Source organism: Entelurus aequoreus, linkage group LG19 (genome assembly GCF_033978785.1).
Source record: "Entelurus aequoreus isolate RoL-2023_Sb linkage group LG19, RoL_Eaeq_v1.1, whole genome shotgun sequence".
Classification (NCBI taxonomy): Eukaryota; Metazoa; Chordata; class Actinopteri; order Syngnathiformes; family Syngnathidae; genus Entelurus; species Entelurus aequoreus.
In genome coordinates, this window is record NC_084749.1 from 46,400,816 (window position 1) to 46,426,647 (window position 25,832).

The 25,832-nt window shown below is 39.8% G+C and overlaps 1 protein-coding gene across 1 annotated transcript in view; it reads right to left on the reverse strand.

Annotated features, from left to right (window-relative positions):
• zmat3 (zinc finger, matrin-type 3) overlaps nucleotides 1-24,279 on the reverse strand; it is a 52,253-nt gene extending 27,974 nt beyond the window's left edge. Inside the window, exon 1 of the mRNA XM_062027636.1 lies at nucleotides 24,177-24,279. Coding sequence (XP_061883620.1) covers nucleotides 24,177-24,279 — 103 coding nt within the window. The remainder of the gene's footprint in view (nucleotides 1-24,176) is intronic.
• Nucleotides 24,280-25,832: the final 1,553 nt, after the last annotated feature.

The window sequence follows — 25,832 nt, forward strand, 5'->3', positions numbered from 1 at the left end:
TTCGGCTACCCTCAGTGTGACCTGTATGGCTGTTGATGAAGTCAATCAATCAATGTTTATTTATATAGCCCTAAATCACAAGTGTCTCAAAGGGCTGCACAAGCCACAAGGACATCCTCGGTACAGAGCCCACATACGTATAAGTATGCGTTGCATTCATTTATGTGTGCATGCAGAAGCCGCACTGGCTGACTGACTGGCTGACTGACTGGTTGGCTGGCTGGTTGGCTGGCTGGCTGGCTGACTGGCTGGCTGACTGGCTGGCTGGCTGGCTGACTGGCTGGCTGGCTGGCTGGCTGGCTGACTGGCTGACTGACTGGCTGACTGGCTGACTGGCTGGAGTTTGGAAGACTCCCGGGAGGGTTGGCAAGTATTAGAATTAGTGGTGAATGCGGTGGCGGGCCAGCTGTAGTGTTAATTTGATATCTCCTCAAGGCCAAATTTGGCCCGCGGGCCAGAGTTTGACACCCATGCTATAGAATAAAGGTATTTTTCTGCAGAACTGTTTGCATCGTCACTTTATTAAAGGCCTACTGAAAGCCACTACTACCGACCACGCAGTCTGATAGTTTACATATCAATGATGAAATCTTAACATTGCAACACATGCCAATACGGCCGGGTTAACTTATAAAGTGACATTTTAAACTTCCGGTTGAAAACGTCTATGCATGATGACGTACACGCGTGACGTCAATCGTTGAAACGGAAGTATTCGGCCTTATTGAATCCAATACAAATAGCTCTGTTTTCATCTCAAAATTCCACAGTATTCTGGACATCTGTGTTGGTGAATCTTTTGCAATTTGTTTAATGAACAATGGAGACTGCAAAGAAGAAAGCTGTAGGTGGGATCGGTGTATTAGCGGCGGACTACAGCAACACAACCAGGAGGACTTTGAGATGGATAGCAGACGCGCTATCCGCCGACCTCACCTTGACTTCCTCCGTCTCCGAGCCGCCGACCGCACTGATGATTGGGTGAAGTCTTTCGTCGCTCCGTCGATCGCTGGAACGCAGGTGAGCACGGGTGTTGATGAGCAGATGAGGGCTGGCTGGCGTAGGTGGAGCGCTAATGTTTTTAGCATAGCTCTGTGAGGTCCCGTTGCTAAGTTAGCTTCAATGGCGTCGTTAGCAACAGCATTGTTAAGCTTCGCCAAGCTGGACATCATTAACCGTGTAGTTACATGTCCATGGTTTAATAGTATTGTTGATTTTCTGTCTATCCTTCCAGTCAGGGGCTTATTTATTTTGTTTCTATCTGCATTTAAGCACGATGCTATCACGTTAGCTCCGCAGCTAAAGAGCTTCACCGATGTATTGTCGTGGAGATAAAAATCACTGTGAATGTCCATTTCGCGTTCTCGACTCTCATTTTCAAGAGGATATAGTATCCGAGATGGTTTAAAATACAAATCTGTGATCCACAATAGAAAAAGGAGAAAGTGTGGAATCCAATGAGCCAGCTTGTACCTAAGTTACGGTCAGAGCGAAAAAAGATATGTATTTCACTACATTCTAGTCCGTCACTCTATTGTTCCTCATCCACGAATCTTTCATCCTCGCTCAAATTAATGGGGTAATCGTCACTTTCTCGGTCCGAATCTCTCTCGCTGCTGGTGTAAACAATAGGAACATATGAGCAGTCCTTCCTCCGGTGTCGTCATGCTACTTCCGGTACAGGCAAGGCTCTTTTTTATCAGAGACCAAAAGTTGCGAACTTCATCGTCGTCGTTCTCTACTAAATCCTTTCAGCAAAAATATGGCAATATCGCGAAATGATCAAGTATGACACATAGAATGGATCTGCTATCCCCGTTTAAATAAAAAAAAATTCATTTCAGTAGGCCTTTAAGGGTGGTTGATCTTAACAATTCAGAAAAAGTGTGTAAAATAATGGTATTTTTCTGTGGAGCTGCCAGCATTGTCACTTCATTAAAGGTGTTTGATCGTAATAATTTGGAGAAACTCTGTAGAATAAAGGTATTTTTCTGCAGAACTGTTTGCATCGTCACTTTATTAAAGGTGGTTGATCTTAATCATTTAGTAAAAATCTGTAAAATTACGATATTTTTCCGCAAAACATTTCATGAAAATTTCTGTAAATATAATGTTTTTGATCGTTATTTGGTTTACAATGTTTTATTTTAATTTTATGGTTTTCGTTTGGCAGCCGTAGCTGCCAGTAGATGACCGTTTTTTTTACAGAATTTTTTTTTTACAGTGTGTCGTCTACTTAGTTTTATCTGATGTTCTTTCAGGCTGTATTTTGGTGTACAGGTGCAGAGAATTGCACTACTTGAAGGCCAAATGTTCCATTGTGTCTTTTTGACCAACGTTGACATTTTCTGGTACTGTTGTCTCGGCTCTCAAACAAACATAAGCCTAAAGCAGCGTTTTTCAACCCTAGTTGAGCCAAGGCACATTTTTTACATTGCAAAAATCCAAACCAAAAGCAGAAATCATTAAAAAAAACAAAACTCAGTCGTAGTGTTTTAGTTCTTGTCTCGCGCTCCTATTTTGGTGGCTTTTTCTCTTTTTTTGGTATTTTCCTGTAGCAGTTTCATGTCTTCCTTTGAGAGATATTTCCTGCATCTACAAACCCCGTTTCCATATGAGTTGGGAAATGGTGTTAGATGTAAATATAAACAGAATACAATGATTTGCAAATCATTTTCAACCCATATTCAGTTAAATGCGCTACAAAGACAACATATTTGATGTTCAAACTCATAAACATTTTTTTTTGTTGCAAATAATCATTAACTTTAGAATTTGATGGCAGCAACACGTGACAAAGAAGTTGGGAAAGGTGGCAATAAATACTGATAAAGTTGAGGAATGCTCATCAAACACTTATTTGGAACATCCCACAGGTGAACAGGCAAATTGGGAACAGGTGGGTGCCATGATTGGGTATAAAAGTAGATTCCATGAAATGCTCAGTCATTCACAAACAAGGATGGGGCGAGGGTCACCACTTTGTCAACAAATGCCTGAGCAAATTGTTGAACAGTTTAAGAAAAACCTTTCTCAAGCAGCTATTGCAAGGAATTTAGGGATTTCACCATCTACGCTCCGTAATATCATCAAAGGGTTCAAAGAATCTGGAGAAATCACTGCACGTAAGCAGCTAAGCCCGTGACCTTCCATCCCTCAGGCTGTACTGCATCAACAAGCCACATCAGTGTGTAAAGGATATCACCACATGGGCTCAGGAACACTTCAGAAACCCACTGTCAGTAACTACAGTTGGTCGCTACATCTGTAAGTGCAAGTTAAAACTCTCCTATGCAAGGCGAAACCCGTTTATCAACAACACCCAGAAACGCCGTCGGCTTCGCTGGGCCTGAGCTCATCTAAGATGGACTGATACAAAGTGGAAAAGTGTTCTGTGGTCTGACGAGTCCACATTTCAAATTGTTTTTGGAAACTGTGGACGTCGTGTCCTCCGGACCAAAGAGGAAAAGAACCATCCGGATTGTTATAGGCGCAAAGTGTAAAAGCCAGCATGTGTGATGGTATGGGGGTGTATTAGTGCCCAAGACATGGGTAACTTACACATCTGTGAAGGCACCATTAATGCTGAAAGGTACATACAGCTTTTGTAGCAACATACTGTATGTTGCCATCCAAGCAACGTTACCATGGACGCCCCTGCTTATTTCAGCAAGACGATGCCAAGCCACGTGTTACATCAACGTGGATTCATAGTAAAAGAGTGCGGGTACTAGACTGGCCTGCCTGTAGTCCAGACCTGTCTCCCATTGAAAATGTGTGAAGCCTAAAATAGCAGAAGGGAGACCCCCGGACTGTTGAACAACTTAAGCTGTACATCAAGCAAGAATGGGAAATAATTCCACCTGAGAAGCTTCAAAAATGTGTCTCCTCAGTTCCCAAACCTTTACTGAGTGTTGTTAAAAGAAAAGGCCATGTAACACAGTGGTGAACATGCCCTTTCCCAACCACTTTGGCACGTGTTGCAGCCATGAAATTCTAAGTTAATTATTATTTGCAAAAAAAAAATAGAGTTTATGAGTTTGAACATCAAATATGTTGTCTTTGTAGTGCATTCAACTGAATATGGCTTGAAAAGGATTTGCAAATCATTGTATTCCGTTTATATTTACATCTAACACAATTTCCCAACTCATATGGAAACAGAGTTTGTACTTTGTTTTAGCAATCAAGAATATTCCAGTTATTTTTATCCTCCTTTGTGGGGACATTGTTGATTGTCATGTCATGTTGGGATGTACTTTGTGGACACCGTGTTTGCTCCACAGTAAGTCTTTGCTGTCGTCCAGCATTCTGTTTTTGTTTACTTTGTAGCCAGTTCAGTTTTAGTTTCGTTCTGCATAGCCTTCCCTAAGCTTCAATGCCTTTTCTTAGGGGCACTCACCTTTTGTTTATTTTTGGTTTAAGCATTAGACACCTTTTTACCTGCACACTGCCTCCCGCTGTTTCCAACATCTACAAAGCAATTAGCTACCTGCTGCCACCTACTGATATGGAAGAGTATTACACGGTTACTCTGCCGAGCTCTAGACAACAACAACACATCATTTGCAGACTATAGTTACTGCTTTGCAAAAAATATTTTTAACCCAAATAGGTGAAATTAGATAATCTCCCACGGCACACCAGACTGTATCTCACGGCACACTAGTGCCGCGGCACAGTGGTTGAAAAATAGTGGCCTAATGGACGCCTCGGGGTAGAATTCTCCACGCGCTGCGGTATCACTTGTTGTCGTTTTGCTTGATACAGTTGTGGTCAAAAGTGTACATACACTTGTAAAGAACATCATGTCATGGCTGTCTTGAGTTTCCAATACTTTCTACAACTCTTAATTTTTGTGATAGAGTGATTGGAGCACATACTTGCCGGTATGTTGTGGCCAAACAGCTCCATTTGTGTTTCATCTGACATCACATGGACAAAGATAAGACCTTCTGGAGGAAAGTTCTCTGGTCAGATAAAACAAAAATGGAGCTGTTTGGCCACAATACCCAGCAATATGTTTGGAGGAGAAAAGGTGAGGCCTTTAATCCCAGGAACACCATTCCTACCGTCAAGCATGGTGGTGGTAGTATTATGCTCTGGGCCTGTTTTGCTGCCAATGGAACTGGTGCTTTACAGAGAGTAAATGGGACAATGAAAAAGGAGGATTACCTTTCAAATTCTTCAGGACAAGCTAAAATCATCAGCCCGGAGGTTGGGTCTTGGGCGCAGTTGGGTGTTCCAACAGGACAATGACCCCAAACACACCTCAAAAGTGGTAAAGGAATGGCTAAATCAGGCTAGGATGAAGGTTTTAGAATGGCCTTCCCAAAGAAATTCCAGGAATTCCATAATACCATTTCTCAATTCAACATGTTACTGCTTCAACATTTCTTGACTGATTTGAAAAATTTCAACACCAACCATTTCAACTCATTTAGACCATTCAAGTTATTTACCATTTTCAAAAAAAAATCCCGCTTTTCCCGAAATTCCCAATTTTTTCTGAAATTCCCATTGAAATGAATGGGACATTCTTCAAAGTTGCACAATTCCCACATTTTTCATCTGTTTCAAACTGTTTTAACTTCAAAATATTCAGCCTGTTCAGAAATTATGTGCTCTACTTCAACAATTCTAAAAAAAATTCCCGGATTTCCCATAATTTCTTCTTTTTTTTTTTTTTTTTGCATTTTCCCCATTCAAAATGAATTGGCCATTTTTCAAACTTTCACAATTCCCACATTCTTCAAACCATTCAAACCATTCCACCTTCAACACATTCCACCATTCTGGAAATTCAAACTACCTTTTTTCCACATTCAACACATTTCCAGAAATTCCCGTTTTTTGGTAACCTATTTCCACCCTTCTTAAGTTCGACTACTCCTTTAACATTTTTCAACCCATTTCAACCGTTCCACCGTCAAAGCACTCCTCATATACAAGACAAAAACCAAGTTGGTTAAGAAACTAGAACATTTCCCGGTTTTCCCGAAATTTCAGGAATTTCTCTATTAAAAACTGTTACTAATTCAACATTTCTTGACCAATGTAAACAATTCCAACACCAACCAATTCAGCTCATTCAGTACATCCATGCTCCTAAATCATTTTTTTTTAAAATCCTGCATTTCCCAAAACTCCAAAATTTCCCGGATTTTCCCATTGAAATGAATGGGACATTTTTCCAAGTTGCACAATTCCCACATTTTTCATCTGTTTCAAACCGTTTCAACTTCAAAATATTCAGCCTCTTCAGGAATTGTGTGCTCTACTTCAACAATTCTAAAATAAATTCCCGGATTTCCCATAATTCCTTTTTTCTTTTTCCTTTGCATTTTACCCATTCAAAATGAATTGGCCATTTTTCAAACTTCCACAATTCCCACATTCTTCAAACCATTCCACCTTTAACACATTCAACTCATCCTAGACATTTAAACTACCATTTTTCCACATTCAACACATTTCCAGGAATTCCCGTTTTTTGGTAACCTATTTCCTCCCTTCTTTAGTTCGACTACTCCTTTAACATTTTTCAACCCATTTCAACCGTTCCACCGTCAAAACACTCCTCATATTCAAGACAAAAACCAAGTTGGTTAAGAAACTAGAAAAATTCCCGGTTTTCCCGAAATTTCAGGAATTTCTCAATTAAAAACTATTACTAATTCAACATTTCTTGACCAATGTAAACAATTCCAACACCAACCAATTCAGCTCATTCAGGACATCCATGCTCCTAAATCATTTTTTAAAAATCCTGCGTTTCCAAAAATTCCAAAATTTCCCGGATTTTCCAATTGGAAATGAATGGGGCATTTTTCCAAGTTGCACAATTCCCACATTTTTCATCTGATTCAAACCGTTCCAACTTCAAAATATTCAGCCTGTTCAGGAATTGTGCGCTCTACTTCAACAATTCTAAAAAAAATTCCCGGATTTCCCATTATTCCTTTTTTTTGTTTTTGCATTTTCCCCATTCAAAATGAATTGGCCATTTTTCAAACTTTCACAATTCCCACATTCTTCAACCCATTCAAACCATTCCACCTTCAACACATTCAACTCATCCTAGACATTCAAACTACCATTTTTCCACAATCAACAAATTTCCAGGAGTTCCCGTTTTTTGGTAACCTATTTCCTCCCTTCTTTAAGTTCGACTACTCCTTTCAAAATTTTCAACCCATTTCAACCGTTCCACCGTCAAAACACTCCTCAAATTCAGGACAAAAACCAAGTTGGTTAAGGAACTAGAACATTTCCCGGTTTTCCCGAAATTCCCGGAATTTCTCAATTAAAAACTGTTACTAATTCAACATTTCTTGCCTGATTTAAACAATTCCAACACCAACCAATTCAGGACATTCATGCTCCTAATCGTTTTTTTAAAAATCCCGCATTTCCCAAAATTCTAAAATTTCCCGGATTTTCCCATTGGGGCAATTTTCCAAGTTGCACAATTCCCACATTTTTCATCTGATTCAAACCGTTCCAACTTCAAAATATTTGGCCTGTTCAGGAATTGTGTGCTCTACGTCAACAATTCTTAAAATAAATTCCCGGATTTCCCATAATTCCTTTTTTCTTTTTTTTTTTGCATTTTCCCCACTCAAAATGAATTGTCCATTTTTTAAACTTCCACAATTCCCACATTCTTCAACCCATTCAAACCATTCCACTGTACTTAACAAAAAAAGGTGAAATAACTGAAAACACATTTTGTATTCTCGTTTCTTCAAAATAGCCACCCTTTGCTCGGATTACTTTTTCGCACACTCTCGGCATTCTCTGGATGAGCTTCAAAAGGTAGTCACCTTAAATGGTTTTCACTTCACAGGTGTGCTTGAAGCTCATCGAGTGAATGCCAAGAATGTGTTCACCACACCTAGTGTGTGTGTGTGTGTGTGTGTGTGTGTGTGTGTGTGTGTGTGTGTGTGTGTGTGTGTGTGTGTGTGTGTGTGTGTGTGTGTGTGTGTGTGTGTGTGTGTGGGTGTGTGACTATCAGTTGTATGGGTCAAATGCAAATAATAATTTCACCACACCTAGTGTGTGTGACAATCATTGGTACTTTAACTTGAACTTAACTTAAAGCAGTCATCAGAGCAAAAGGGTGGCTATTTTGAAGAAACTAGAATATAAAACATGTTTTCAGTTATTTCAACTTTTTTTTTTAAGTACATAACTCCACATGTTTCATTCATAGTTTTGATGCCTTCAGTGACAATCTACAATGTAAATAGTCATGAAAATAAGGAAAAAGCATTGAATGAGAAGGTGTGTCCCCACTTTTGGCCTGTACTGTATATAGTTGTTTTTTTTTTTACCTGCCAGCAGTTTGCAATTTTTTTATATTCCATTTTAAAAATCATTACAGCTGTTGACACAAAAAGCTACATTGTTTGTCGTGGTGTATTTTATTTCATTACTGTACTGAAAAAGGACCAAACTGTGATCTTAAAACCCGAAAAACGTCCTAGTGTTGTTGTCAGGTTCAAACACTGATGGCATTTATTAAACAGACAAGAAGCAAGGAATTAAACAGAGACAGAATTCAATTTAGCTCATTGAGGATAAACGTCTGGACTGTACTTTGTGTAAAGTCTTCCACCACGCTCTGACGAAAGGTCGCACGCCTCCTTTTATTTGGACTTTCCATGATTACATGGCAACAGCTGTTTCTAAAGGGAGGGGGGGTCGTAAACAGCCGCTGCCTTTGGTTACAAAACAGTTCAAAAAGGTCCTGCTTTCTCTCCGCTTTGTAGATCTCGGGTCAAGACAAAATCTTCCTATGGATTACGATACATCAAAGAAACCGACACCTTCATGTCGCTTCCCATCCTACACAGTGGAGTTTTACAAGCGTTTTGATTGGTAAGATCAAAGACAGCTTTTGACTGCTCGCCGGGAACTCATGCAAACACAAAGTTTTGTGATAACTTAGATCAAATTATTCTGACTGTTGTGATTCCGATTCAATTGTAAACCACCAAAGTTGGTTTTCATTGCTCGTTTTGAAGTCTTGTTTTTAGTTTGAAAACCAAGCATACAAAACCTCCTTCCATTCTTGGGAGCCCGGGATCCACTGAGAATCTCTAAATAGGCCAAGTGTCTTTTTTTTCTACAGTTCCAATCAATTATGGAGCAATGAGAAGCACATGCATCATGCGCTTCTTCATTCTGCTTCACTGGGCAATAAAAAAGAAAAAAAAAGCCAAGAAAGCATTATGGACAAAACATGTCTCTTTACGCAACACTTACTGCACTACAGCTTTGTATAATCTAACATGTACTTTACTACTTTATTGTTATTTCAATGTCTCTACAAACAGGTTTCTTCAACCATTTTAATGGCATGACTATTTTTTTTTAGCAGTTTTTATTAATACTCAATAAGAAATGGTACTAGGCAGAGAGAATGTTTATTGTGAATGGATGAGTAATGTATTCACTTAAGCAATTGATATGTTTAGTTTATTATTTTTTTCTTCGGTCAGTGGTCAACAAAACAAACAAACAGTTTTACATGGACAAACAGTTGTACATTCATAAATTGAAAATGTTGCAGACCGAAAGGGTTTAGGCTGAAGTTGAACACTTATTGCGCCTAACCCTATAAACAATGTCAAATACAAGATGAGCTTCCGAAAAATATGAAATTTCCTTTGCACAACATACTACAAATACACCTTGTACACAACATTGTCAGGTTCAAACGCTGATGGCATTTATTAAACGAGACAAGAAGCAAGGAATTAAACAAGAGACAGAATTAAATTTGGCTCAATTGAGGAGAAACGTCTGGACTGTAGTCTTTGTAGTTCCACCACGCTCTGACGAAAGATTGTACGCCTCTTTTATTTGGACTTTCCCTGATTACATGGCAACAGCAGTTTCTAAGGGAGGGGGGGTCGTAAACAGCCATCGCCTTTGATTACAAACAGTTCAAAGAAAAGGTCGTAAACAGCCGTTGCCCTCGGTCATAGAACAGTTCAAAGAAAAGGTGCCTGGAGGGGGGTCAGGCCCTGCCTCCTCTACGCTTTGTAGATCTCGGGTCAAGTCAAAATCTTTCTGTGGATTACAATACATCAAAGAAACCGACGCCTTCACGTCGCTTCCCATCGTACACAGTGGAGTTTCACAAGCCTTTTGCTTGGTAAGATCAAAGATAATAATATGCCCACTGCAGATGTATATTTAATATTTACTGCTTGTTAAGCAACCAACAGCCCGAGACAAATTAAAGAAGTGTTTACAAACATTTATTCAGACAAAGTTTCATATTGTAAAAATGTCACACCACAACTCAATACGAAAATGTCACAAAAAGTAGATCCGTGCCGATTTGCCGTTTGGCATTCACTCCCCAGCATGTTGCAGATGTGCTTCCTATGCTTGAAATTGCAAAACAAAAAAAAAAAGGACTAAATTAGGGGTGTCAAACTCATTTTAGGTCTGGGCCCACATGGAGAAAAATCTACTCCCAAGTGGGGCGGACTGGTGACTTCACGGCACGATAACTTCAAAATAAAGACAACTCCAGATGATTTTTCTTTGTTTAAAAAAAGAACAACTACATTCTGACAATGTACAAATCATAATGTTGTTGTTGTTTTTTTTACACTTGCATGTTGCGGTTAATAGTATTTTATCTTTATTCGTCGTTATTTATACTTTCTGAATACATTATGTGATAATAGGAGGGGGTGGGGGGGGGCACAGGTCCGGTGGCCATGGATGAAGTGCTGGCTGTCCAGAGTCGGGACCCGGGGTGGACCACTCGCCTGTGCATCGGTTGGGGACATCTCTGCGCTGCTGACCCGTCTCTGCTCGGAATGGTCTCCTGCTGGCCCCACTATGGACTGGACTCTCACTATTATGTTAGATCCACTATGGACTGGACTCTCACTATTATGTTAGATCCACTATGGACTGGACTCTCTCACTATTATGTTAGATCCACTATGAACTGGACTCTCACTATTATGTTAGATCCACTATGGACTGGACTCTCACACTATTATGTTAGATCCACTATGGACTGGACTCTCACTATTATGTTGGATCCACTATGGACTGGACTCTCACACTATTATGTTAGATCCACTATGGACTGGACTCTCACACTATTATGTTAGATCCACTATGGACTGGACTCTCACTATTATGTTAGATCCACTATGGACTGGACTCTCACTATTATGTTAGATCCACTATGGACTGGACTCTCTCACTATTATGTTAGATCCACTATGAACTGGACTCTCACTATTATGTTAGATCCACTATGGACTGGACTCTCACACTATTATGTTAGATCCACTATGGACTGGACTCTCACTATTATGTTGGATCCACTATGGACTGGACTCTCACACTATTATGTTAGATCCACTATGGACTGGACTCTCACACTATTATGTTAGATCCACTGTGGACTGGACTCTTCACTATTATGTTAGATCCACTATGGACTGGACTCTCACACTATTATGTTAGATCCACTATGGACTGGACTCTCACTATTATGTTGGATCCACTATGGACTGGACTCTCACACTATTATGTTAGATCCACTATGGACTGGACTCTCACACTATTATGTTAGATCCACTATGAACTGGACTCTCACTATTATGTTAGATCCACTATGGACTGGACTCTCACTATTATGTTGGATCCACTATGGACTGGACTCTCACACTATTATGTTAGATCCACTATGGACTGGACTCTCACACTATTATGTTAGATCCACTATGGACTGGACTCTTCACTATTATGTTAGATCCACTATGGACTGGACTCTCACACTATTATGTTAGATCCACTATGAACTGGACTCTTCACTATTATGTTAGATCCACTATGGACTGGACTCTCACACTATTATGTTAGATCCACTATGGACTGGACTCTTCACTATTATGTTAGATCCACTATGGACTGGACTCTCACACTATTATGTTAGATCCACTATGGACTGGACTCTCACACTATTATGTTAGATCCACTATGAACTGGACTCTCACTATTATGTTAGATCCACTATGGACTGGACTCTCACTATTATGTTAGATCCACTATGGACTGGACTCTCACACTATTATGTTAGATCCACTATGGACTGGACTCTCTCACTATTATGTTAGATTCACTATGGACTGGACTCTCACTATTATGTTAGTTCCACTATGGACTGGACTCTCACACTATTATGTTAGATCCAGTATGGACTGGACTCTCACACTATTATGTTAGATCCATTATGGACTGGACTCTCACTATTATGTTAGATCCACTATGGACTGGACTCTCACGCTATTATGTTAGATCCACTATGGACTGGACTCTTCACTATTATGTTAGATCCACTATGGACTGGACTCTCACACTATTATGTTAGATCCACTATGAACTGGACTCTCACACTATTATGTTAGATCCACTATGGACTGGACTCTCACTATTATGTTAGATCCACTATGGACTGGACTCTCACACTATTATGTTAGATCCACTATGGACTGGACTCTCACTATTATGTTAGATCCACTATGGACTGGACTCTCACACTTTTATGTTAGATCCACTATGGACTGGGTTCTCACACTATTATGTTAGATCCACTATGGACTGGACTCTCACTATTATGTTAGATCCACTATGGACTGGACTCTCACACTATTATGTTAGATCCACTATGGACTGGACTCTCACACTTTTATGTTAGATCCACTATGGACTGGGTTCTCACACTATTATGTTAGATCCACTATGGACTGGACTCTCACACTTTTATGTTAGATCCACTATGGACTGGGTTCTCACACTATTATGTTAGATCCACTATGGACTGGGCTCTCACACTATTATGTTAGATCCACTATGGACTGGACTCTCACACTATTATGTTAGATCCACTATGGACTGGACTATCACAATATTATGTTAGATCCACTATGGACTGGACTCTCACAATATTATGCTAGATCCACTATGGACTGGACTCTCACACTATTATGTTAGATCCACTATGGACTGGACTCTCACACTATTATGTTAGATCCACTATGGACTGGACTCTCACACTATTATGTTAGATCCACTATGGACTGGACTCTCACACTATTATGTTAGATCCACTATGGACTGGACTCTCACTATTATGTTAGATCCACTATGGACTGGACTCTCACACTTTTATGTTAGATCCACTATGGACTGGGTTCTCACACTATTATGTTAGATCCACTATGGACTGGACTCTCACTATTATGTTAGATCCACTATGGACTGGACTCTCACACTATTATGTTAGATCCACTATGGACTGGACTCTCACACTTTTATGTTAGATCCACTACGGACTGGGTTCTCACACTATTATGTTAGATCCACTATGGACTGGACTCTCACACTTTTATGTTAGATCCACTATGGACTGGGTTCTCACACTATTATGTTAGATCCACTATGGACTGGGCTCTCACACTATTATGTTAGATCCACTATGGACTGGACTCTCACACTATTATGTTAGATCCACTATGGACTGGACTATCACAATATTATGTTAGATCCACTATGGACTGGACTCTCACAATATTATGCTAGATCCACTATGGACTGGACTCTCACACTATTATGTTAGATCCACTATGGACTGGACTCTCACACTATTATGTTAGATCCACTATGGACTGGACTCTCACACTATTATGTTAGATCCACTATGGACTGGACTCTCACACTATTATGTTAGATCCACTATGGACTGGACTCTCACTATTATGTTAGATCCACTATGGACTGGACTCTCACACTTTTATGTTAGATCCACTATGGACTGGGTTCTCACACTATTATGTTAGATCCACTATGGACTGGACTCTCACACTATTATGTTAGATCCACTATGGACTGGACTCTCTCACTATTATGTTAGATTCACTATGGACTGGACTCTCACTATTATGTTAGTTCCACTATGGACTGGACTCTCACACTATTATGTTAGATCCAGTATGGACTGGACTCTCACACTATTATGTTAGATCCATTATGGACTGGACTCTCACTATTATGTTAGATCCACTATGGACTGGACTCTCACGCTATTATGTTAGATCCACTATGGACTGGACTCTTCACTATTATGTTAGATCCACTATGGACTGGACTCTCACACTATTATGTTAGATCCACTATGAACTGGACTCTCACACTATTATGTTAGATCCACTATGGACTGGACTCTCACTATTATGTTAGATCCACTATGGACTGGACTCTCACACTATTATGTTAGATCCACTATGGACTGGACTCTCACTATTATGTTAGATCCACTATGGACTGGACTCTCACACTTTTATGTTAGATCCACTATGGACTGGGTTCTCACACTATTATGTTAGATCCACTATGGACTGGACTCTCACTATTATGTTAGATCCACTATGGACTGGACTCTCACACTATTATGTTAGATCCACTATGGACTGGACTCTCACACTTTTATGTTAGATCCACTATGGACTGGGTTCTCACACTATTATGTTAGATCCACTATGGACTGGACTCTCACACTTTTATGTTAGATCCACTATGGACTGGGTTCTCACACTATTATGTTAGATCCACTATGGACTGGGCTCTCACACTATTATGTTAGATCCACTATGGACTGGACTCTCACACTATTATGTTAGATCCACTATGGACTGGACTATCACAATATTATGTTAGATCCACTATGGACTGGACTCTCACAATATTATGCTAGATCCACTATGGACTGGACTCTCACACTATTATGTTAGATCCACTATGGACTGGACTCTCACACTATTATGTTAGATCCACTATGGACTGGACTCTCACACTATTATGTTAGATCCACTATGGACTGGACTCTCACACTATTATGTTAGATCCACTATGGACTGGACTCTCACTATTATGTTAGATCCACTATGGACTGGACTCTCACACTTTTATGTTAGATCCACTATGGACTGGGTTCTCACACTATTATGTTAGATCCACTATGGACTGGACTCTCACTATTATGTTAGATCCACTATGGACTGGACTCTCACACTATTATGTTAGATCCACTATGGACTGGACTCTCACACTATTATGTTAGATCCACTATGGACTGGACTCTCACACTTTTATGTTAGATCCACTATGGACTGGGTTCTCACACTATTATGTTAGATCCACTATGGACTGGGCTCTCACACTATTATGTTAGATCCACTATGGACTGGACTCTCACACTATTATGTTAGATCCACTATGGACTGGACTATCACAATATTATGTTAGATCCACTATGGACTGGACTCTCACAATATTATGCTAGATCCACTATGGACTGGACTCTCACACTATTATGTTAGATCCACTATGGACTGGACTCTCACACTATTATGTTAGATCCACTATGGACTGGACTCTCACACTATTATGTTAGATCCACTATGGACTGGACTCTCACACTATTATGTTAGATCCACTATGGACTGGACTCTCACTATTATGTTAGATCCACTATGGACTGGACTCTCACACTTTTATGTTAGATCCACTATGGACTGGGTTCTCACACTATTATGTTAGATCCACTATGGACTGGACTCTCACTATTATGTTAGATCCACTATGGACTGGACTCTCACACTATTATGTTAGATCCACTATGGACTGGACTCTCACACTTTTATGTTAGATCCACTATGGACTGGGTTCTCACACTATTATGTTAGATCCACTATGGACTGGACTATCACAATATTATGTTAGATCCACTATGGACTGGACTCTCACAATATTATGCTAGATCCACTATGGACTGGACTCTCACACTATTATGTTAGATCCACTATGGACTGGACTCTCACACTATTATGTTAGATCCACTATGGACTGGACTCTCACACTATTATGTTAGATCCACTATGGACTGGACTCTCACACTATTATGTTAGATCCACTATGGACTGGACTCTCACTATTATGTTAGATCCACTATGGACTGGACTCTCACACTTTTATGTTAGATCCACTATGGACTGGGTTCTCACACTATTATGTTAGATCCACTATGGACTGGACTCTCACTATTATGTTAGATCCACTATGGACTGGACTCTCACACTATTATGTTAGATCCACTATGGACTGGACTCTCACACTTTTATGTTAGATCCACTACGGACTGGGTTCTCACACTATTATGTTAGATCCACTATGGACTGGACTCTCACACTTTTATGTTAGATCCACTATGGACTGGGTTCTCACACTATTATGTTAGATCCACTATGGACTGGGCTCTCACACTATTATGTTAGATCCACTATGGACTGGACTCTCACACTATTATGTTAGATCCACTATGGACTGGACTATCACAATATTATGTTAGATCCACTATGGACTGGACTCTCACAATATTATGCTAGATCCACTATGGACTGGACTCTCACACTATTATGTTAGATCCACTATGGACTGGACTCTCACACTATTATGTTAGATCCACTATGGACTGGACTCTCACACTATTATGTTAGATCCACTATGGACTGGACTCTCACACTATTATGTTAGATCCACTATGGACTGGACTCTCACTATTATGTTAGATCCACTATGGACTGGACTCTCACACTTTTATGTTAGATCCACTATGGACTGGGTTCTCACACTATTATGTTAGATCCACTATGGACTGGACTCTCACTATTATGTTAGATCCACTATGGACTGGACTCTCACACTATTATGTTAGATCCACTATGGACTGGACTCTCACACTTTTATGTTAGATCCACTATGGACTGGGTTCTCACACTATTATGTTAGATCCACTATGGACTGGACTCTCACACTTTTATGTTAGATCCACTATGGACTGGGTTCTCACACTATTATGTTAGATCCACTATGGACTGGGCTCTCACACTATTATGTTAGATCCACTATGGACTGGACTCTCACACTATTATGTTAGATCCACTATGGACTGGACTATCACAATATTATGTTAGATCCACTATGGACTGGACTCTCACAATATTATGCTAGATCCACTATGGACTGGACTCTCACACTATTATGTTAGATCCACTATGGACTGGACTCTCACACTATTATGTTAGATCCACTATGGACTGGACTCTCACACTATTATGTTAGATCCACTATGGACTGGACTCTCACACTATTATGTTAGATCCACTATGGACTGGACTCTCACTATTATGTTAGATCCACTATGGACTGGACTCTCACACTTTTATGTTAGATCCACTATGGACTGGGTTCTCACACTATTATGTTAGATCCACTATGGACTGGACTCTCACTATTATGTTAGATCCACTATGGACTGGACTCTCACACTATTATGCTAGACACTTACAGCTGTCCATATGATCTTATTGTTCTGTCTTTATATATTTTTTTCAATTGGAATATATTTCTACAATCTTTTATCTCATTGTAAAGAGAACTCCATAGTTGAACCCCCACCACTGATGTACACATTTGTTTTAAACTTGTCCTTGAATACTGATGTTTGAAATGACCTTTCCTTCTATGCTCTGATGAGAGTATTTGGCAAGCACCGTTTTGTCCTACTAATTTCAGCGATCCTTGAACTCATCGTAGTTTGTTTACATGTACAACTTTCTCCAACGCTGCCACAGTGAGACGTGTTTTAACCTCCTGAGACCCAGCGTCCTCTGAAGTGGAAATTCATGTTAAGTATATACACTACCGTTCAAAAGTTTGGGGTCACATTGAAATGTCCTTATTTTTGAAGGAAAAGCACTGTACTTTTCAATGAAGATAACTTTAAACTAGTCTTAACTTTAAAGAAATACACTCTAGTCCAGGGGTCGGCAACCTTTACCACTCAAAGAGCCATTTTGGCAAGTTTCACAAATTAAAGAAAATAATGGGAGCCACAAAAAATTTTTTTAAATGAAAAACACTGCATACAAAGCTTAAATTGCTTTGTGCTATGTTAACCAGGGGTCTCAGACACACGCACCGGCACGCACTTTAATATGGAAATTTGTGGCCCGCGAGTTTTGAATGAATGGCGCTTGATAGCGTCGTACTTGCTAACCCTCTCATTATCAGGGCGTGATGGCACTGCTTTTGGCGCCTTCTACAGCCTGCCCAAACAGTGTACCTGCTCAACCACATGTAGAATGCAGCTTCAGCTTGCTCACGTAAGTGACAGCAAGGCGTACTAGCTCAACAGCCACACAGTTTACACTGACGGTAGCCGTATAAAACAACTTTAACACTGTTACGTTACAAATAAGCGCCACACTTTGAACCCACACCAAAAAAGAATGACAAACACATTTCTGGAGAACATCTGCACTGTAACACAACATAAACACAACACAACAAATACCCAGAATCCCATGCAGCCCTAACTCTTCCGCTCAACCGACGCACGGAGGGGGGTGGGGGGGTTGATGTGTGGGGGGGTTTTGTGGTAGCGGGGGTATAATCTAGACCGGAAGAGTTAGGGCTGCATGGGATTCTGGGTATTGGTTGTGTTGTGTTTATGTTGGGTTACGGTGGGATGTTCTCCAGAAATGTGTTTTTCATTCTTTTTTGGTGTGGGTTCACAGTGTGGCGCATATTTGTAACGTAACAGTGTTAAAGGCCTACTGAAACCCACTACTACCGACCACGCAGTCTGATAGTTTATATATCAATGATGAAATCTTAACATTATAACACATGCCAATACGGCCGGGTTAACTTATAAAGTGACATTTTAAATTTGCCGCTAAACTTCCGGTTCGAAACGCCTCTGAGGATGACGTATGCGCGTGACGTAGCCCGGCGAACACGGGTATGCCTTCCACATTGAAGCCAATACGAAAAAGCTCTGTTTTCATTTCATAATTCCACAGTATTCTGGACATCTGTGTTCGTGAATCTGTTTCAATCATGTTCATTGCATTATGGAGAAGGAAGCTGAGCAAGCAAAGAAGAAAGTTGTCAGTGCGAAATGGACGTATTTTTCGAACGTAGTCAGCCACAACAGTACACAGCCGGCGCTTCTTTGTTTACATTCCCGAAAGATGCAGTCAAGATGGAAGAACTCAGATAACAGAGACTCTAACCAGGAGGACTTTTGACTTCGATACACAGACGCCTGTAGAGAACTGGGACAACACAGACTCTTACCAGGATTACTTTGATTTGGATGACAAAGACGCAGACGTGCTACTGTGAGTATGCAGCTTTGGCTTCTAAACATTTGATCGCTTGACCGTATGTGCGCAACTTTTTTTTGCGTATGTACGTAACTTTTTAAAAATATATAAGCTTTATGAACCTTGGGTTAGGTGAACGGTCTTTTGGGCTGAGTGATTGTGTGTGTTGATCAGGTGTTTGAATTGTATTGGCGTGTTCTATGGAGCTAGGAGCTAGCAGAGGAGCTAGGAGCTAGCGTAACAAACACGCAGGTGTTTTTATGCAGGATTAATTTGTGGCATATTAAATATAAGCCTGGTTGTGTTGTGGCTAATAGAGTATATATATGTCTTGTGTTTATTTACTGTTGTAGTCATTCCCAGCTGAATATCAGGTCACCCCCGGCTCTCACAGCATCTTCCCTATCTGAATAGCTTCAACTCCCCACTAGTCCTTCACTTGCACTTTACTCATCCACAAATCTTTCATCCTCGCTCAAATTAATGGGGAAATTGTCGCTTTCTCGGTCCGAATCTCTCTCACTTCATGCGGCCATCATTGTAAACAATAGGGAACTTTGCGTATATGTTCAACTGACTACGTCACGCTACTTCCGGTAGGGGCAAGCCTTTTTTTTATCAGATACCAAAAGTTGCAATCTTTATCGTCGTTGTTCTATACTAAATCCTTTCAGCAAAAATATGGCAATATCGCGAAATGATCAAGTATGACACATAGAATAGATCTGCTATCCCCGTTTAAATTTAAAAAATTCATTTCAGTAGGCCTTTAAAGTTGTTTTATACGGCTACCGTCAGTGTAAGCTGTGTGGCTGATGACTAAGTATGCTTTGCTGTCTCCTATGTGTGCAAGTAAAAGCTACACACAACATGTGGCCGGGCTGGCACGCTGTTTGTAGATGCTATAGAGAACAATTACTGTAGTGTAATTAGGGCACGCTCTTAATTTAGTAATTAGAGAGATAATAGGATTATATTTGCCCTGGGAGTTATGTAGGAGAGGCACTGAGATCCATAAGTCTCCTGGGAAAATCGGGGGGGGTCGGCAAGTATGCAGCTGAGCCGCATCAGAGTGGTCAAAGAGCCGCATGCAGCTCCGGAGCCACGGGTTGCCGACCCCTGCTCTATACATTGCTAATGTGGTAAATGACTATTCTAGCGGGGCAGCACGGTGGGAGAGGGGTTAGTGCGTCTGCCTCACAATACGAAGGTCCTGAGTAGTCGTGAGTTCAATCCCGGGCTCGGGATCTTTCTGTGTGGAGTTTGCATGTTCTCCCCCGTGACTGCGTGGGTTCCCTCCGGGTACTCCGGCTTCCTCCCACCTCCAAAGACATGCACCTGGGGATAGGTTGATTGGCAACACTAAATTGGCCGTAGTGTGTGAGTGTGAATGTTGTCTGTCTATCTGTGTTGGCCCTGCGATGAGGTGGCGACTTGTCCAGGGTGTACCCCGCCTTCCGCCCGATTGTAGCTGAGATAGGCTCCGGCGCCCCCCGCGACCCCGAAGGGAATAAGCGGTAGAAAATGGATGGATGGATGGACTATTCTAGCTGCAAATGTCTGGTTTTTGATGCAATATCTACATAGGTGTATAGAGGCCCATTTCCAGCAACTATCACTCCAGTGTTCTAATGGTACAATGTGTTTGCTCATTGGCTCAGAAGGCTAATTGATGATTAGAAAACCCTTGTGCAATCATGTTCACACATCTGAAAACACTTTAGCTCGTTACAGAAGCTACAAAACTGACCATCCTTTGAGCAGATTGAGTTTCTGGAGCATCACATTTGTGGGGTCAATTAAACGCTCAAAATGGCCAGAAAAAGAGAACTTTCATCCGAAACTCGACAGTCTATTCTTGTTCTTAGAAATGAAGGCTATTCCACAAAATTGTTTGGGTGACCCCAAACTTTTGAGCGGTAGTGTAACTTTCTGAGAACAAACGTCCTCCAAAGTGGACATTTGTGTCAATGTCCACATTGGAGGACGTTTGTTCTCAGAAAGTTATATACTTAACATGAATGTCCACTTCAGAGGACGCTGGGTTTTAGGAGGTTAAGCCACTCCTTCTTTGTCCCGTTTTGTCCACCAAACGTTTTATGCGGTGTGTGAATGCACAAAGGTGAGCTTTGTTGATTTTAATGAGTTCTTGGAGTGCTTATCGGGCATATGCTAACATGCTATTTAGGCTAACTGTATGTACATATTGCATCATTAGGCCTTGTCTGTAATAAATGCATTCAAATCCCGAAAATAAAATTTAAGAAAATCTGAGTCGTGGCGGACGTAATTCTTGCCCTATATAAGTGTTATAATGAAGGCAACACATGATGTGTCTATTAGCCTACTATCAAAATGACTTTAAAAGTCTTATATAAGTGTTATAATGAAGACAACACATGATGTGTCTATATTAGCCTACTATCAAAATGACTTTAAAATCCTTATATAAGTGTTATAATGACTGCAACACATGATGTGTCTATATTAGCCTACTATCAAGAGGACTTTAAAATTCTTATATAAGTGTTATAATGAAGGCAACACATGATGTTTCTATATTAGCCTACTATCAAAATGACTTTAAAAGTCTTATATAAGTGTTATAATGAAGGCAACACATGATGTTTCTATATTAGCCTACTATCAAAATGACTTTAAAATTCTTATATAAGTGTTATAATGAAGGCAACACATGATGTTTCTATATTAGCCTACTATCAAAATGACTTTAAAAGCCCTATATAAATGTTATAATGAAGGCAACACATGATGTAAGTGTCTATATTAGCCTACTATCAAAATGACTTTAGAAGTGGAAGGCATCATGTGTTGCCTTCATTATAACACTTATATAAGGATTTTAAAGTCATTTTGATAGTAGGCTAATACAGCTAATATAGACACTTACATCATGTGTTGCCTTCATTATAACACTTATATAAGGATTTTAAAGTCATTTTGATAGTAGGCTAATTTAGACACATCATGTGTTGCCTTCATTATAACACTTATATAAGGCTTTTAAAGTCATTTTGATAGTAGGCTAATACAGCTAATATAGACACTTACATCATGTGTTGCCTTCATTATAACACTTATATAAGGATTTTAAAGTCATTTTGATAGTAGGCTAATTTAGACACATCATGTGTTGCCTTCATTATAACACTTATATAAGACTTTTAAAGTCATTTTGATAGTAGGCTAATACAGCTAATATAGACACTTACATCATGTGTTGCCTTCATTATAACACTTATATAAGGATTTTAAAGTCATTTTGATAGTAGGCTAATTTAGACACATCATGTGTTGCCTTCATTATAACACTTATATAAGGCTTTTAAAGTCATTTTGATAGTAGGCTAATATAGACACATCATGTGTTGCCTTCATTATAACACTTACATAGGGCTTTTAAAGTCATTTTGATAGTAGGCTAATATAGACACTTACATCATGTGTTGTCTTCATTACAACACTTATATAGGGCTTTTAAAGTCATTTTGATAGTAGGCTATTGTAGCTAATATAGACACTTACATTGTGTGTTGCCTTCATTATAACACTCATATAAGACTTTTAAAGTCATTTTGATAGTAGGCTAATATAACTAATATAGACACTTACATCATGTGTTGTCTTCATTATAACACTTATATAAGACTTTTAAAGTCATTTTGATAGTAGGCTAATATAGACACATCATGTGTTGCCTTCATTATAACACTTATATAAGACTTTTAAAGTCATTTTGATAGTAGGCTAATACAGCTAATATAGACACTTACATCATGTGTTGTCTTTGTTATAACACTTATATAAGGCTTTTAAAGTCGTTTTGATAGTAGGCTAATATAGACACATCATGTGTTGCCTTCATTATAACACTTATATAAGGCTTTTAAAGTCATTTTGATAGTAGGCTAATATAGACACATCATGTGTTGCCTTCATTATAACACTTACATAGGGCTTTTAAAGTCATTTTGATAGTAGGCTAATATAGCTAATATAGACACTTACATCATGTGTTGTCTTCATTACAACACTTATATAAGGCTTTTAAAGTCATTTTGATAGTAGGCTAATATAGACACATCATGTGTTGCCTTCATTATAACACTTATATAAGACTTTTAAAGTCATTTTGATAGTAGGCTAATACAGACACATCATGTGTTGCATTCATTATAACACTTATATAAGATTTTTTATTTTTTTGCGGCTCCAGGCATATTTTTGTTGTTGTTGTATTTTTTGGTCCAAGATGGCTCTTTCAACATTTTTGGGTTGCCGACCCTGCCCTAGCCCCTTCCTGCTCTGCCACTGATAAGAATACGGTGGCAAATTGCATGGTCTCCCGTGGGGGGGGGGGGGTTGCTATGATATGCCGTGTTACGTCCAATCCGCGTTATAATCATGTCAGACGTGCAGCAGCGAGTTCTGATGGGATTGCAATTTCTCTCACAACAGCTGATGTGACAATGCATCCTTTTTTTCTTCTTCTTTTTTTTTCTTGCTGCAGCATACTGGTGCGAGACTGAGGTCTATGATGCATGAACACCTTCTCTACTGTACTGTACTGTATGACTGGTGCATTTCAGTAAAGACTTGTTTTGTTCCACCTAGTATGGAAACAAAAAGCCAATAATGCACACTTTGTTCCACCTTGTATGTCAACAAAAAGCCAATAATGCACACTTTGTTCCACCTAGTATGTCAACAAAAAGCCAATAATGCATTTTGTTCCACCTTGTATGTCAACAAAAAGCCAATAATGCACATTTTGTTCCACCTCGTATGTCAACAAAAGCCAATAATGCATATGCTTGCATAGAATCCACAAATAGTACCTCTCCCCATGTGCACTGCGGCGCAGACAAGAGGTCTCCTTACCTGGCAAAGGGGGGAGATAATGGCTGCTGACACCGGTAAGATTCCTGCGGTAGTGTGCAGTCTGATAGTAGGCTGCGTCCTGGTTCCTCAGCTGCAGCGTCATGGCAGCAGCAGCGGCCCCGCTCTCGTCCACCACAAACCTGGGCGGGATGGCGGAGTCTGCCAGCCGCCACCACTCCCTCACAGACGGCGGCGTTCACGGCAGGGGTCGCAGTCTCCGGCGGAGGGACTTGAGGGCGGAGAGGAGGGATCCACTCGGGGAGGAAGGAACAAACATCGCGTGGTCATGTTGGTGGTTCGATCAAAAAAAAAACGACAGCATGCGGGTGGAAAGCGGAGATACGCGCGGTCGATAATGATCCAGCACCCCTTTCGTGTATAGTGGTATAGTCTATTACCGATACCACTGCTGTTAATGTGCATGGGCGGCAATGACACATACAGTGTCGATGCAGATACTTTTTTTCCCCCCAACATATATATATATATATATATATATATATATATATATATATATATATATATATATATATATATATATATATATATATATATATATATATATATATATATATATATATATATATACATACACTTGTAAAGAACTGTTCTTTACAAGTGTATGTAAACATACATACATGTTCTTTAAGAACATGATGTCATGGCTGTCTTGAGTTTCCAATCATTTCAACAACTCTTTATTTTTTTGTGATGTAGTGATTAGAGCACATACTTGTTGGTCACAAAAAAAAAACATTCATGAAGTTTGCTTCTTTTATGAATTTACTATGAGTCTACTGAAAATGTGAGCAAATGTGCTGGGTCAGAAGTATACATACTGCAATGTTAATATTTGCTTACATGTCCCTTGGCAAGTTTCACTGCAATAAGGTGCTTTTGGTAGCCATCCACAAGCTTCTGCTTGAATTTTTGACCACTCCTTTTGACAAAATTGGTGCAGTTCAGCTAAATGTGTTGGTTTTTCTGACATGGACTTGTTTCTTCAGCATGTCCACACGTTTAAGTCAGGACTTTGGGAAGGCCATTCTAAAACCTTCATTCTAGCCTGATTTAGCCATTCCTTTACCACTTTTGACGTGTGTTTGGGGTCATTGTCCTGTTGGAACACCCAACTGCGCCCAAGACCCAACCTCCGTACTGATGATTTTAGCTTGTCCTGAAGAATTTGGAGGTAATCCTCCTTTTTCATTGTCCCATTTACTCTCTGTAAACTTTACAGAGAAGGCCATTCTAAAACCTTCATTCTGGCCTGATTTAGCCATTCCTTTACCACTTTTGACTTCTTCCAGGAGGTCTTATCTTTGTCCATGTGATGTCAGGTGAAACAAAAATGGAGCTGTTTGGCCACAATACCCAGCAATATGTTTGGAGGAGAAAAGGTGAGGCCTTTAATCCCAGGAACACCAATTCCTACCGTCAAGCATGGTGGTGGTAGTATTATGCTCTGGGCCTGTTTTGCTGCCAACGGAACTGGTGCTTGTAAAGCATAATAGAATAGAATAGAATAGAATAGAATGGACTTTATTGTATTATATTTGCATATAACGAGATTAAGGACTCCAACTTAAGGTGCGGTAAATTGTTAGTTTTTACTTTATTACACAAGAGATAATAAAGAAAAAACAAACAATTTAA